The sequence below is a fragment of the Alligator mississippiensis genome, chromosome 5 (assembly GCF_030867095.1).
Source record: "Alligator mississippiensis isolate rAllMis1 chromosome 5, rAllMis1, whole genome shotgun sequence".
In the NCBI taxonomy this organism is placed as follows: domain Eukaryota; kingdom Metazoa; phylum Chordata; order Crocodylia; family Alligatoridae; genus Alligator; species Alligator mississippiensis.
Genome location: NC_081828.1, coordinates 216,620,060 through 216,636,591, shown reverse-complemented (window position 1 = coordinate 216,636,591; position 16,532 = coordinate 216,620,060). Strand labels below are relative to the sequence as shown.

The 16,532-nt window shown below is 51.9% G+C and overlaps 1 protein-coding gene across 5 annotated transcripts in view; it reads right to left on the bottom strand.

The window, feature by feature from the left end:
• NBEAL2 (neurobeachin like 2) overlaps window positions 1–16,532 on the bottom strand; it is a 129,636-nt gene that overhangs the window by 58,504 nt on the left and 54,600 nt on the right. For all 5 annotated transcript variants that reach the window (XM_059729251.1, XM_014602735.3, XM_059729253.1 and 2 more), the window contains exons 4-7: window positions 12,605–12,686; window positions 9,914–10,035; window positions 9,495–9,577; window positions 689–774 (exon numbers count right to left, since the gene is read on the bottom strand). In XM_059729251.1, coding sequence (XP_059585234.1) covers window positions 689–774; window positions 9,495–9,577; window positions 9,914–10,035; window positions 12,605–12,686 — 373 coding nt within the window. The remainder of the gene's footprint in view (window positions 1–688; window positions 775–9,494; window positions 9,578–9,913; window positions 10,036–12,604; window positions 12,687–16,532) is intronic.

The following is a 16,532-nucleotide window of genomic DNA, read 5'->3' as shown; positions in this document are numbered from 1 at the left end:
TAACATCAGCTAAAGTGGGTGGAGGCTGCCACTTTCCAATGATGTACTATGAGTGGGCACTGTTTGCCATTCAAACTGGGGGCAAGGGCCTGGTTCTGGGTCTAACCCACCATAGGAAGATATTAAAAGCACAGTTTTGCTGTGTGCTGAAAAGCTGCAGCAGAGGTGGTTGCTTTTCAGAGGTGTGTGGTGTGTAATGCCCGTTGTCTGCCAGGATGAAGAGCTCTTTAGGGGAAGTGTGAAATCCTCCCACAACAGGACACAGAAGAGGAGTCTATTTGACTAAGGCCACAGAAGGGACTCTCCACGTCATCCATGGAGGGGAATCGACCCTCTTAGAAGAGAATTTGATTCCTTCCTCTCATGGAATCATAGACAAGTTGGGCTGGAAGGGACTTCCAGGGGTCACATCTAGTCCAACCCCCTGCCTGAGGCAGGATCAGCCCTATCTAAACCATTCCATACAAATCCATTGTCTAACCTCTTAGCAAAACTACACTGCCAACCCTGACACGCACAAGACATCACACCCAAACCTGCCACACACAAAGCAGTGGGACCACAGTGACCTCGGAGTCAGCATGGCTCTGCCTGGGCCCTAGCCACCTCTCCCACCTTAGAGGCAGAGCTTATAGGTCAGGAGGGAGCCCCAGGGACAGGTAAACAGCAGCAACTCCAGCCTCGTTACCTTGGCTCCAGAGAGAACAGCGCCGAAGAGGTGGATGAGGCGCAGCTGGAGCGCCTCGGGAAGCTGCCAGTTGTCCTGGAAGCTCCCTGCAGGGATGAGAGGGGAGAGTGTGTTAGCAGTCAAACGAGGGACACAGAGAGCAAAGGAAGGGGTCCCCACGGTCCCAGTACTTGAGCAGCAGCAGCAGCAGGAGACAGCTAGGAGGGACTCAGCTTTTTGGGTGCAGTAGATCCCAGGTGCAATGCTGGGGGCTCCCTAGACTGCTGGGACGGCGTCTGGCTGGAGGGGAGAGCTCTTGGCAGGGCACAGCATGCAGTCAGTGGAGCCTGCAGGGAGCCATTTACCTCTGTAGGCTTGGACATTTGTGTCCATGGTGCCGTAGTCTAAACCCTTCCCCAGGCCACACCAGTGGCACGACAACAAGCAGGAGTACCCCCTTTCTACACACACAACTGCAGGAACTGAAGTTGCCTAAGAATCAGCAAGAAGTTGAGCTAGAAGGGTCCTGGAGGTCATTTGGTCCAGCCCCCTGCTCCAGGCACTGGCTTGGGACTTTCAAACTGGCAACAGAGCCCTTGCCTCCTTGACTTCGTGCCTGAGGCAGGAGAACTGCTCAATGCCCAGTGAAGTCAATGGAGAAAAGACTCCTAAGGGTACAGAACATAATCTCCTAGTGTGACGCTAGGGGGACTGGGGCTGCATTAGGTAACGTGCCTTCACCAGCTCCCTTCTCCTGTTCTAGACCTCCAATACCTTCTATCAGGGCATTGGGAGGTGCAGACATAATCCTTTCGTTCAGCCCCTGTGCCAAACCCAGAGCAGAGGATGGGCAAACGGGAGCTTCCTGGGTGTCTGGGTAGCAATGTGGCAGCTGAAGATGGATGCTTTTTGCCACGGAGGAGATAAGCCCCTTAGCTCTGCTGAGAGGCAGCTTCTCTCTTCTAGGAAACCTCCAGCAAGGAACAATGCTTCCTGCTGGAAGGGCCCCGGGGGGCTACAAGCAACACACCACTTTGTCTTTTGGCCTCGCATTCAGGGCTGCCGAGCAGCATGGAAGGAGCTGTGGCTGGGAGAGACAGCAGCAGAAACAGCGCTCTGCACCCCTGCCCAACACCTCTGAATTCCTGGAAGCAGGCTGTTGTGCGACAGGCCTGGCGGAGGAAATCCCAGGGACTCCCTGCAGTCCCAGAGAGCTCGGGGCTGTCCCAGAGCAGCTGGAAAAGCACAGATGATGGGTCCAAGAGTGGGAAGCAATGCCAAGGAGGCGTGAGAAAGGGTGTGGTAGAGGGAGCAGCACGAGCCAGCACTCCCCTTGTTTGCCCATGCAGCCAGGGGAGTGCCCAGGCTGGCTCTCTAAGCTCATGTTCAGGGCAAACGCTGCCCCGAGCCCAGGTGGGGTTCTGTTCTCCTGGCGATGTGCGGGGTCTTGGTGCTTCTACTGCTACCTGCATTGGCTCCCCCTCATTCATAGGCTGGACAGAGAAGCCAAGAGTGGAAGAGGCTGGGAGATGCTCACTAGCAGGGCTGATGCAACTGCTCAGCATCTATGCAGTGCCCAATGCTGGCACTACATCCATTGACAAAGGCTCCTTTTCCCTTCTGTCTCCGAGCACAGGGCAGGTCGTGAGAGCGACGTTCCCCTCCTAATGAGGGAACCTTTGCTCGGGGAGGTGGAGGAGAGAACAATGGCATGCGAGTCCGATCTCAGCCCTGGAGCACTGCCAGTCCTCAGCCCTGCTGCTCCCATGGACCAGGAAGCTGCTCCAAGTCCCAGCACGCCCCGAGTGACACACGTCAAGGGGATGTGGCAGATTCCCGGGCTGCAGGGAAGAGGCTACACACCCTCTTGAACTCCCCCTCACCCACGGATCTGTCTGCACAGGTCCCGCTCTCGGCCTGCTGTCTGCACAGGCGGGGCCAGGAGTTTCACTCTGGACGTGCCAGTATGAATGCACGCTCGCTGAGCAGCAAATCAAGGTTGCGTGATAGAGAGCTATGGGGCAGTGGTTTTGCCTCTCTCCTGTAGCCAAAGACTGAATTCAAGAACTGGTCTGCACCCTCAGGAGATGAGAAGTAGAGGTCACATGCCAAAGTGAGGAGGAGGCAGGATGAAACCAGAAGTGGTTTTGTACACAGTGCACAGTTAACTGGTGGGACTCCCTGCCACAGCAGGGTTTAGAGGCAGATAGATAACGAGGTACAAAAATGGGATGAGACAAATTCAAGGAGGACAGGGCCATTAACACCCATTATGCAGAACAGTCTTGGGTGTGTCCTCCAACAGCTCTAAATCAATGGTGCTCGATGCCAAATTGGGGGGGGTCTTGCAGGAGATAGACATGCTCTATTCATATACTCTCCTTTCACTAAATCTACATACTGCCACTGCCGCAGACAGGAGACGGAGTCAGATGAACCCACAGAATCAGAGACGTCGGGCTGGAAGGGACCAAGCCCCTGGCCAAGGCAGGATCGTCCCTATCCCAACCATCCTATACACATCCATCATCTAAACCCTTTGTAAAACTACCGTCAACCCTAAGACAACACAAGACGCCACACCTGAACCTGTTATGGGTAAAGCAGGGAGACCATGACAGCCACCGTCCTGCATCTGTAAAAGGTTGTTAACATATGCTCAAGAGATCCCAGGTAGAGGGCCGCGACCCCCTCCCCTTTACAGAGGAAGGCCAAACTCCCCTAGTCTATACCGATCTGACCATGGGGTAAAACTCCTTCCTGACCCCAAATGTGCTGTTGGTCTGACTCTGCGCAGAGAGGCAAGACCCTCTAGTCAGAAGGCTCCAGTTTTAAATCCCAGCGGGAACACTGGCACACCCCAGTCAAAATCCCCACCTTGGCTGCAGCCAGCACCCAGTGCCTCTGAGGAAGGCTTAAAAACACCCTGACACATGCAGCAGAAAACAGAGAGGAGGGGGCAACCAGCAAAGCCCACAAGTATGGGAAACAGTCATAGCAGAACATAGGCATAGCTATGCCTATATAGCTACACCAGCACGACACTGCTACTGTTCTTATGGCAGGGGCTGCATCTGCTCTGGGAATAATTTCCCAGAATCACCACATGCCCAAGGGCGGCAGCACAAGGCTGTTAAAGCATCAGATCGGGACTCCGGAGCCTAAGTTTGAATCTGGCCTCTGACACAGAATCCTCACTGCCACCTTAGGAAAGTCACTTAATGCAGCAGCTGCCTGCACCGTCATGAGACAAAGTCAACAGAGAAAGAGGATATCATTAGTGTTAGTCCCCACCCTGATTCCTGTTCAGTTGTGCTTCGCAGTGCTGTACAGACAGCAAACACCGCAGGCTCAGACATCCTGTCTCTGTTCATACAGATGTTTCAGCACGCAGCTGTAGGGACAGCACAGCTGGACTGACTAGAGGCCCTGTGCCCCTGACACTGTTTGGCTAAGGTTTTAGCAAAACCTTGATTTAACAGGGCCGCAGCTTTTAGCAGGACTTTCTTTCACCTTTGCCTTAGTTTAAGGAGGTTTTTAGCTTTGAATTAAGTTTCCCCACTTCCCTCTCCCTTTCTAGAAGGTGATTAGTCACCTTACAGGTCACACCTGAAAGACAAATCAAGTGACACATCTTCCAGGAAGGCAGAGGGGTATAACTGACTGGCACACATACCAAAGCTGTACCTTGGGCACACCTGCATGGGGATTTGTGGGCAACTGGCTTGCACATCCCTCAAGAAGAAACGGCTTCACAGGTGGACTGAAAACCACCCACCTAACAATGAACCCAATGCTCCAAGTTCACTTGCCCTGTGCAGTGGATCTGGAGCTTGCCTTCTCCAACCTGCTTAGGGCACCACAGACCTGGCTGTGATGGCAGTGTAGTGCAGCTGTCCCTGAGCTAGTTAGTTTAAATTTAGTTTGGATGCTAGTAACAATCTAGTGCCATGATTCTCATCCAGGGTGATCTGGCCCCCCTGGGGTGCCCTGAGATCCTTTCCAGGGTGCCATGGGGTGCTATATAACATCAGCCCTGTTGGGTGTACAGACATGATTACCAAGACAAACTCAAGGACTTCATATAGGAACCTAGAGGGTCAAAAATATCCTGCCCTGCTGTGACCTTTACAAGTAAGTCCCCTGCAACTGAAGAACAGCTCTACAATTTTGCTGCGGTCCAAAGACAAACGAAAACTAAGAGCTGGGATTTTCTGAGGGGGCTCTTTAGTCTAAAAAAGGTCAAGAACCAATCATGTTGCAGCAGCAGCAGGCAAATCTATACCAGTTGCAAGCGCTTCTCACTGTCCCCCCAGATACATGTACAGGTAGTTATTTTGCACCTACTGGCTGTATCCAAGCTTGTTAGCTCAGGTCATCCATCCATGCTACACAGTCATAAGCAACTGCTGCACAGATACACCCTTAGTCATGCCACAGCAGACCCTTCCCTGCCCAACTTCCTCCTGGCCTCGCCTCCTGACTGATTGAAGAAGGTGGCTGTTTGGTTAGGAACACGATTATTCACCTGGGTTATGGCTCTCACCCAGGGTGAATAAAAGTGAAAGAGCAGCAGGAAGGAAGGTGTCTGAAGAACTGCGGCCGGGTGTTTACTTGTTGTGTTTCGCTGGAAAGAAGAGCAGTCGGTTTTACCGTTGTGACGGTTTCACTTTTGGTCCCAGCCAGTTTCATGCTCCTGGGTCCCACATGCTAACACCAACACATGCTTATTGGAGGCATAAATAAAACCCCCTTTTCCAAGGGATGCTCTAAAAGCTATGGGAAATACTTTCTTGGCTCTTTTGTTTTCTAAAAGCTATTTTTACAGGACTTAAATTCAGGGCCAGCTCTGGGCTGACAGTGTGCCTTGAAGGGCGGGGGCAATCTTAATACACCTTAGGGGTAGACAGCAACGTGTCTGTACAAGCGAAGGCTAAATATTGTCATCCCCATTTTACATCTGGGAAAGTGGAGACTCAAAGCAGAAGCCACATGCTCGGTGACCTACAGCAAGCTGGGAACAGAGCCTGCCGTCCCCGGGCACTACACCAAGCAGAGAAATGGGCAGGACAGATTGTGTGAGTGGACAGACAGCAGGAAGGAAGGGGTGACACAAAGGGTAGGAGCCTCCAGGAGACAGTAGTGGGGGGCAAAAGGGGGAGAGGCAGGAGGCAGAGCTGTGGAAACACCATCCTCCTGGTTCACAAGCAGCCTCCTATGCAAGAGAATCCTTCCATTGAGCTGCATGAAAAGACTTCAGGGCTTCATATAACCTCCCCATACAGCAGCCAGATTGTCTGTGTGGGTGTGTGTGCCACCCAGCATGGCTGTTATATGTGGAGAGGGATATTTCACAGGGCATCTGGACCTCTCTTGGGGGAGAGGAATATCCTGCCCAGGAGAGGCAATGGTGTAGCTGATCAGTCCTCTATCAGCTTAGCCCTTACAAGGTGCCACGCTGAAACTTGGTAGATATGAAGCCAGGCCAAATGCAAAGGGCTTTTGATCTAAAAACAGCATCGGCTGGCTGAGTGCGGGACGGGGGATTTACACCCAGCAGTTACATTCAGAAGAAAAGTTCCTGAGTAGTTTTAGGTGATTTTTCTGCCCTGTCACAATTAGAATGGGGCTTTATTTGATCAATTAGTCCCTCTCAGTCTGTTAAGTCCTTTGAGAGGACTGGAGCTTTCAAGCCGTTTAATATTAAAAAGCCAAATCCACCAGCCAACATGCTTAACTTACTCTCTGCTGCGGTTGCTTTTGTCAACTGCTGTGCAAAACTGCAGCCCTTCGTCACCACAAGAAGGTTGCACAACTCTAAGCCACAGCAGCCTATTTCAGGCCCTGATCCTACAGCAAGATACACGTGCACTGAACTCCAGGCCCAAGCAGCCTCACAGTTCAGTGGTACCCCCCCACATGCATACACCAAATGAGGGGGTGTTCAGTCTCAGCGAGGGGATCCCCATGGGCTACAGGGTGGGCTGATCTGGGATACAGTGCCTGCCAGTGGTTCCTGGAGTGCATCCAGGGCTATGCTTCTGCACACCAGTCTGAATAGCGCCAGAGATGGGAGATAAAGGTGTTTACTGCACCTTAACTTGAAGGATTTGGTACTGTCAGGCCACTGCAAGACAGCTCCCACTTCTGCATTACAACAGAAATCAGTCTTGATGCTAGACACTAGACAGGATGTGACCCACCCAAAGATAAAGAAAAAGCAGTCTCCTTCTCCTGTAGAACAAAGGAAGCTGCACGTGTTACTTGAATGAAACAAACCTCTGAAACGTGTCGTGACTTTGCAGGAACTCACTTGGCACTCAGGTACGCCCCAAAGCAGTGGCTGATCTCAGAGCAATGCACAGCAGTGCCTGCTTGACTGCCAGGCAGCGAATGGGAACTCGTAAAAAGATCCCATTGCCCTCTCATAGCTCACATCATCCCCACTTTGGCCTGAGCAACAAAGCTCTGGTTAGATTTAGATAACAACCCACTGACAGAAGCTGGAGTGCTCCACAGCCCAGTCTGCAGGATGCAGCCCAGGGAGTACACAAGTGCATTGGCCTTTCATCCCCATCTGAATTGAACCCTGTAGCAGAACTCCAAGCCTCAGATGCTTTCTTGATGCACAGGACAGCAGGACCTGCTGTGCAGAGACCCAAGGCAGTCGCATTAGCATGCACAGAAGAGAAGCACCAGCTTGAGAAGCCAAGGAAAGGGCAAATCCCCAGCTAGCGACAGAGAATATTAAAAACCTAAGTAACCAGCAAGAAACATGGGAAACTAATCTGCTCCATGGGGGAGGCTCCTCCAGCTCACTGTGGGAATAAACCATCTCAGCTGAAAGCAGTGCCACCTCCTGGGGTTGGCTGCTGCCTCCCCACCCCTCCATCTCATCTGCATGGGATTTAGACTGGAAGGGCAAAAGGCCAGGTCAAAGGTCAATGAGAGCTTGGTGGCCTACTGGGCTAGTATAGTGCAGTCCAGTTTCTGCAGCCAACAGTGCATATATGGGAGCCAAGTGGCTTGTATCACATCTAACCACTTTAGAGCCCCAGCCTGAATCAATTGGCTGGGGCAACTTGGGGTAGGTGCTAACAGAGTCCTGACTTCTGAAGCCATGGCAGGACATCTTCATTGTTTTGCCTCCAAGCCCAGGAGATCAGGAACCTTGTCTGTACGTCCATGGTGCTGCATACATGTTACTTATTTAGACAGCAGCCAAATCCTGAACCGTTTGAGGTCTGCTCCCCACTAGCTGAAACATATCCTCTCAGATGCTCAAAATGGTTCATAAACCTACCGATCACATTTATTACTCATACACATCTGTCTCATACTCTCAAAGTATATCCAAGGGTGAGATAATCCGCAATCTAATGCAAGGAGTGACTGTCATTTGCTCTCCATAATAAAGTAAGGACTTTCAACGTAGCTCATTAATAAAAATAGGACATGTTTAAAACATGAGTCTGGATTTAAATTGGGATTTAAAAGCTCCTGACTGGATTGGAGCTTTCCTCTCTAAACCCCAGCTCTATTTCTTCCCCTTGCACAAAACTCCACTTAATCAGAAACAAGTCTCTGAATTAGAACTTGTCTTGGAAAATGCAAGGCAGCATTCGCAAGAGGACAATATGGTTCAAGAAATAAAACCCCTTCTACCACTCAGTTAAAAGGGTGACCTGCAAAAGGGGGAAATAGTGTTGGTGATGCAGGCTTTGGATTTAACTTTCTATTCATGTCCTCTCAATTTTCACTAAGGGAAGGGGATGGCTGGTGCCTAGGGAAGTCTCAGGCATCTTTCCTGGTGTCCATGAAATCACTGAGGGTAGGTCTACACCATGCCTTGGGGAGGGGGCTGCTCTAGAGACCCACCCTGCTACTTGCACATGCTGTTGAACCACTCTGGAGTCAACCCCTCATGTTGATTTGATACCTTCATTTCCAGCATGTTTGAGGGCAGTACCGGGGGTGCTCTTAGAATGGGTTCAGCCACTAGACATATATGCCAAAGCCTGGGAGGGGTGGTCCAGACATGCCCACAGGGACTCAAAAGAGAGAGAGGGAAAGGGTTTAGTACAGTGAGACATGTGACTGGGCAAGCTCTGCTTCCACACAAGCAGATGCTCTCTTTTAGTGGGAATGGATTGGAAACGAGCTGCGGGGACAGGGAAGCTGACATCAGGACTGCCAAGTCAAGTCCGGAGAAGACCCACAAGGTGCCCCATGTCTGTCTGTGTGAAGTGAGCTGGGCAAGGCTGACTTGAGTTCCCCTGGGAGAAGTGTTCTCCCTGCAAGGCCTCATCACCATTGCTGTTAGCCTCAAGCCGAGAGGTCAAGTACCGAATGGGCCTGGAGAATCAACTCCCCCCAGTGCAAACAAGGAGTGTTTTCTCCTTGTTTCTTCCAGTGAAAGAAGGGGGGTTACACTTACCCAGGAAGGTCAGACTTCGAACAAAGCCGAGTGTCCTCCCTCTTCCTTTGGGAGATGCAGTGAATTATGACATGGAGTGGAGCACCGAGCATACACATCTGCATGTTACCCAGAATGCAGTCCTAACTCGCGGTTGCATTACAGCAGTGTGGAGGTGTGGGAAGGAGACTGTGTGCTGTTTGTGGGGCTGAGTGGCAAGACCATTCTTTTCTATTGCCTAAAACACCAGAGAGATCCCAGGGCTGGTGATGAGGAACTGAGACAACCATTAAAAACAACAGGCACCCTCTTTGGCATTAAGAGCATGGGGGCGGAAAGAGTCTCGAGAGCATGGCGAACTCTATGCTGGAGACAACAGGAAGGTAGAAGAGTAGGGCATCTGGCATTTACCTTGGAAGAAGGCACCAAACCCCAGAGGCAAAGCAGGAGGTGGGAACTTGTACTTGCTCTTCTCTTGCATGCTGACAATTTCTCTAGAAAGAAAGGAAATGCAGAAGGAAGCAAGTCAGGATTTGCACTGGAGGGGGACAGCTAATGGGTGGTACATGCACAGTGACTCTGCCACCATGCCGATGCCCAGTCCTGCACCATTAGGTGTCTTTGTCCTATTGAGACAAATTGCCTCATAACATCACACTGGCAAATCCCCATGCCCTGGAGCTGGCCTCCCAGCACCCAGGCTAATACATTTAATGAAATACATGGTGGCAACTCTTCAGCTTGTTACCAAACAAGAGCCCACCGCTCCACCGGTCCACGTCCATCTGTGAACCACAGAAAAGCAGGGAACTCCAGCCAGTCCTGCTCACCCACTCAGTTGTCTCCTCCATGTCTGGTATGGGTCAAAGAGGCATTCGTAGAGATGCAGTGCATAGGTGGTGACATGCTCAAGCTGAGACCTGGACGCGCACTGCTCCTGGGTGCTCTTCAGCTGCAAGGACAGGAGAAACCGGGTTAATCATCAGTAGAAAAAATCCCTTTCCCCAACTAAAGACTCTTCATTAAGATTCGTTCATGTTGCTAAAAGGTTGCTTTGAAGATGTGAAGGGCTATTGAAGCGCTACATTATTATTCAGGCTAATTTCATTCACTTGATCACAAGCTCCTCCAGGGAAAGTGGAAGAGGGTGCATTTGTGTCTTTGAGCATCTCTTGAAGGTGACCTTGATTAGTTTTATTTGGATTATGGCAGGGCATAGATGCCACAGTCTGGGTTTGGGGTGCCTCACTGAATGAAGTGCTGAGGTCCGAAGAACTCACTTTCTCTATGGATGACAAACCACAACCGGTGAAGGAAGGAGGTAAATCGGCAATGAGTGTGTATGAATAGGGATCCTGGTTTTCTCTGCTTAAAAATCACAAATTCTCTGATAAAAAGGGCAAATTCTCTGACTAAACCCCCCAAATCCGCGTTTAAAATGAAATGCCGCTGCATATATAAGTACCAGTTGAACACAATGTTTTATTGATATATTTACAATTTTAAAGCAATTTGGAAGCCTGCCAGTGCCTCAATCACCACAATAACATTAATACTAAATACCTATACATTTTGGCATTCAATTTTGGGGTTTTTTTATCAAGGAAAATCCGAGCTCTCCCTGCCCCCTTTGCTCACCAGGACGTGAGCGGCACAGCTGGAGCAGAGCCTGTGGGGGCGATGAATTTGGGGGTCCCCAGGGCTGCGTGGGGCTCCCAGCAGTGGCACAAGCCTCCCTGCTCTGCTCTGTTCTGCCATACTGGGTCCTGTCCACTGGGCTGCGGAGACCCTGGCAGCACGCCCCAGCCCTGCGCACAGATCTGGGGAGCCTGTGCCCCCCACTCCTGCTTGGGAGTGCATGCAGCAGCGGGGAGCCAGCTCTCCCCTCCCCACCCCTGGGCCCTATGCATTGCCCCAGCTGGGCAGCAGCCCCAGCCCTGCCCAACTCCTTCCCTCCCTATGGAGGCCTTTAACCCCCAACCTCCCCAATTTACCTGCGGGAGCTGTTCTCTAGGCTGCCTAGCAGCCATGTGCACGTGCACATTTGCACGTGCACATGGCACTCCCTGCCTGATCGCCCTCCTCCCAGTTCCCCCAGCCCCTTGCAGGCTGGAACACTGCCAGCCTGCAAGGGGAAACCTACCGTTTCCCGCGTTTTTCTCCTTTAAAGGAGAAAATCTGGGTTTTTCTCCTTAAAGTGAGAAAACCCGCGCTTGATCGCGTTTTTCCGTGGCAAACAGAAAACCCAGATCCCTGCTAATAAGCTACACCCCACTTGTACAACTATAAAGGAAGTTTTAATAACTGAGTGCAAAGATTTTTTTTTTTCCTTCATCACGAAAAAAGAGAGCAACTTGAACAGGACAGAGAGCGAGAGAAGGGGTGTGTGAGCATGACTGTGTGTATAGCTTGAAGTTTTCCTGCCTGCTCTTTATACCTTTGAAATCCCTAGAGTCCAGTTTGGTTATTCGAAGAACTTTAACAAGGCTCACAAGTATTAAATCTTTAGCAAAGACTTCCTTTATTCTGAGTATTAATCAGCCCTTGAAGTTAAACCGATGCTATCTTTTTTATATTAAAAACCCTTCTCCTCCTTTAATAGCTCAGCTCCCACTCTTGAGCCGTGTGAGGTCACCACCGTGTTCCCCCATTTTCAGAGCGTTGTGTACCGAATGGGATCCTGATGTCTAATTTTCAACATAGGCAGACTTAAAAACCTTTCGGCCTGTCTTTATCTATTAAAACCACAGGAAGCAAAGGTCCAATTTGCTCTCTGTAGGCAAGTCACTTGCAAACTGTGTCGGAGCCATCACAATTCCTAAGTCTCAGACTCCCCCCAGAAGTCGCGTCAACCCAGTCCACAACGTAACTTGGTACCCAATATTTCAATGTGTTATCGATCCTATTGCCATTAAGCAGAGCCATGTACAAGGGAGCATGTCCAAATGCTGAACACGTGTGCAACTTCTCTTGTGTTTTTGTTCGTTTGGCGCACTTCCATGTTTCAATCATTTAGAGCCTTTCCTTAACCAGGGGGAAAATGTCACTTGTCAAGGGTTTAGGTTGTCAAGGGTGAAATTTATCCCTGAATTCAGGTCCCATTCACAGTTTTACGTCACAAATGATGGAATTAGGCAACGTCTTCGCAGCTGACACTTGTTAAAAACCACCTGATGAATCTGTAGGGGTTCTTGGTATAAGTAGCCAGGAAAGTGCAAGGTTTTCCCATTTAATTCTCCCAAGACTGCCTCGCGAAGGATGCATATTGCGGATGCATCAGACTGGCCCTGAATTTTGTGCATAACAGGCATCGAGTTTTGTGTTGTTTTGAGTGAGACCAAGACAGCTGGTTTGCACCAGGTGATTGCACTGCCTAATTTGTGACATAAAGCTTTGAAAGTCAACCTTGACGAGCTGCCAACACGCAGCCGGAGCAAGGTGCACATGAAGTTATCTGGAGGTCTCGACTCTGATCAGGCTTTTGCCTAGGCAAAAACAGATGCTGGGGCCTTGCGACTTACCTTGTCTGTACAGGCAACCAGCAAGCGAAGCACCTCGTGGACGAAACCTGGAGTCTTGTCTGTCTGGACGTTTTCTAAATTCCTACAAGGAGAGAAAGGCATAGGAGAGGATTGGGTTATTGCAATTCGTGCAGAAAAGGAGCTGACATTCATTCTTCTATCAAGTCACGTGCAGTCCCTATCCTGAGCTCCAAAAAGTTGATGCGCCGGCTCCACCTGCGGTCCCCTGCCCTTTCCATGGCGGCGCACGGGGCGCATCTACATGTGCGCTTTAATGCGCAGTAGCTTATTTTACTGCGCATTAAAGCATCACGTAAAAACCCGTGCGATTACACCAGGGGTGGGCAATTATTTTGGGTGGAGGGCTGCTTACTGGGTTCTGGCAAGCCATCAATAGGCGGCAAGCATGACAGGCGGCCGGGGGCAGATAAATATTAATTTTCTAAATTTTTAGGGGCCCTGCAGGCCGGGCCGCACTTTGCCCACCCCTGGGTTACACAAATATACAGTAAAATAGGCTACTTAGCACTTAAAAACACGCCCTTTCGGGACCGCCCCTTTATTTAGTACTTCACATTGGAGGTACTAAATTTAATGTGCATTAGGAAAAGTGCCTCAACGCACATGTAGACGCGCCCGCTGGTTTTCCACCCGTTTTCTATCCCGGTTTCCTCGGCCGAGGGGGAGTCTGTGATATTGCAGAAGGGCGGCGTGCGACCTCCCGAATCCCCAGGCAGCCCAGGTGGGACGGCGGCCATCCCCACGCCGTTATTTCCTCTCCAGTGCCAACGGGAGCCCCCGTCCGCACTCAAGGAGCCCCAGAGGCCCGGGGAACGGGAAACCAGACTAGCACGGGTCAAAAGTGGGAGAATGGGAGGAAAAAATGGGGTTTTTGGCAAAACTGACTTTTCCCCGCACATAAAAAACCCATAACATTTATTTTCTGTGGAAAACTACAGGCTATTTTTGCCCCTGACAGGCTGCTGCAAAGCCTCATGGGAGCTGTAGTCCAATTGCCCCGGGTGCCCATTGCCCTCTGAGGCTTGGCGTCTTTGGTTGGCCTCTATTTCCCATGATGCCCTTTCCAAGAGGGCAGACCGTGGGGGACAGGGCACGGCAATCGGCCGGCAATGAGCACGAGGGAGTTATAACACGGCGACATTACAAAATCCCAAGGGCTCTCCATGAGGGGGGCAAGTTTCCTCCCTCGCACGCTCCTGCCCAGCCCGCCAAAAATCATCTCCGCTTGGCAGGACTGTGTCTCTCCATTTCCTCGGCCCGGTCCGGCGGTTTCCACCACAGACGCATCTCCAGCCACAGCGCGCTGGTGGCCACAACATGGCCGACAGCCCTGAGGTATCCTCTCAGGCCCCGAAGTTAGGGCGGCCATCGTAGAGGACAGTCCGGTTGTCCCCTATCAATACAAAAATGGTTGCTTTTATGCCCTCTATTTCTCTCTCGATGCAAAGGCGTTGGGGTTTTGTATCAACTGAGGACGAAGAAGCAGAAAACCGGAGCGTCCTCCATGATGGCCGCCCTGCCCGAAGGCAGGGGCCGGCCTCCTCCCCCGCCTTCACTACGGACCTGCCTGTCCTCTAACTCCGTGTCTTGACTAGCTTTTCCGGCCATGAATTAAAGCGGGGGGAAGCGGCCCCCTCGAGCTGGCCGCGGGGCCGTGAGGGGAGCCATGCGGCCTGGCGGGCATGGCTTCCTGAGGGGACGTGCCCTCCTCACCATTACACTTCAAAGGGATGCTTAACGGCGGGTTTAAATCAGGGTTTAAAGCCTGGCGCCTGGAAAGCCGGGCATTTCCCCTCGCAGATGTGTCATGGCCGAGGGAGGAAAGCCGCCGACGCGATGAAGGGTCATTAAGCCAGCGTGAGACAATTAAAAGGCATCCGAGGTCGTTAGATGAGGCGGAAGGCACTGGGGAGACTGACTTTAAAAAGAGGCAGCCCTTTACAGGACAGGACTGCTCGCCACTTGCGCTCGGCCTCAGTTTTCCGCTCTGTGTAATGGGGAGAATATCCCCCGTCTTCCCCCAATGCCTCTTCTATCAACCCTGTGAGCTTCTGGGGGCAGTCAGGGGCTTTTACGAGATGCGACGGCCAGACCGAGCGCGACGGTTTTGACAACAGCTGCAACGATAATACGGTACGAGAGCGGGGCAGCGGCCCAGGTGGGGACCGTTTCCAGAATTGCATTCATCCCCAGCTGCATTCATCCCATCTGCAACAAGATCAGTGCTGTTTCGGGAGCACCGGGACGTGCCCAGGGCAGGGGCAGGGTGCCATGACGGTCGCTGGGGCTGCTGCTCTCAATATCCCCTCGTTGCTGGCATCAGGGGAGTGTGTAGAGACCCTTGGCAAGAGTATCCCCGCTCCAAAGAGCGCACCATCTTAAAAAACCAAAGCCCTATTAGCCCTCTGTTGCAGATGGGAAGCTGAGAGGCTTGGTGGCTAAGTGACTTGGCCAAGGTGAGACGTCGAGGGGGGTCCGGCACTGCCTCGGGCTGCAGCGACGCTATCCGACCTGGCTGCGGTTTGCTGCAGATGGCATCGCCCCTCGAGCTCTTGCAGAGCAGCCATGCGGTCCGGGGACAAGTGTTCAACTGGCTGGTCCTCACCCTTCCCTTTCCACTTCCCCTTTTGAAGACAAGCAGACAGAAAGCCCTCGGGGAGACCTGCCTTGCAGCTAGCAGGGGGGGAGGATCAGCCTTCCTCGAACCGCAGGGGAGAGGAGAAACGAAAATACCAACCGAGGGCTGAGGACAGCCTCCGAGCCAGAAGCACGGGTCCTCGAAATACAGCGTGATCTTGCAGCAGGGGCTGTGTCTACTACAGCTCTGCTTCGGGTAGGGAGCATGGGCTAAACCAGCGATTCTCAGCTTCTTTAGACTCAAAGCCCCCCTTGGAAAATGCCAGCTCTGAGCTTTCGCTTGCTTCTGGACGACAGAAAAAATAACAGAGCGATTCTTCTGGTGCCAAGAACGCAGAAAGATTGCGAAAAGCCAGGATGTTTTTCACGCTGAAATCGCTGGTGTTATCTTTCGAATCATGCTTGCATGGTTAACAGTGCTGACGTTGCTTAAAGGATCTGAAGGCACCCCGAGGTGCTGTGGCAACACACCTCCGGGTGCTGAGCTGCGAGTTCAGCTGCAGCCTCTGCCACCGACTCCCTGCATAGCCACGGTCAAGTCTCTCCCTCTGGGCCCCAGCCATCCAGCTGTGAAACGGGGACAGTGGGGCTGCCTTGCCTTTGGTGCATCAAGCCCACTAATGGCTGCAAGGAGCTCTGATCCTACAGCAGTGCAGGGGCAGCGATGGGCTCAGCTGGGAACATGCAAGCCTCTAGTGAGCACTGGGGATGCAAGTGGAAAGGCAAAAGGGGCAGGCATCTGGCAGGCTACTAGACAGGAGCAGGCATTGCAGCGGCTTCTCCTGGACCAACCCAGGGTGTTAAGTGTCACCTGCTTAGGACTGAAGCGGTCTCATGGCCAGGCCCCACTAGACAGATGGGATACAGTCATCTTGCATCACAATGGTGTCAATCCAAAACAGCATGGCCCAGTTTGGGCCTCACTGAACCCTCTCCCAGCCAAATCCCTGGGACAGACATGCCCCAGGACCCTGGCCTGAAGCAGAAGCACTGCTCTCAGGGAGCACAGGAGTGTGTGGCACAAAGCACGGTGTGAGCTGTCCTACATATGTCAAAAACCCCACCAAGCCGAGGCTTGGGCAGGCTCAAGGTAAGGTGGGAGCTGAGTACGTCACGGCTGGCTGGGCAGCAGGAAACGCACGGGCAATTTTTAGGCGAGCGAGCAAAAGGAGTGGATTTTGGCAAGGTCTCCATGTTCCTGCCTATTCCAGCAGGGTCCCAAGGATAGCAACGTATAAGGTTCGGCCCTGGGAGATTTTTGTATCCCAGG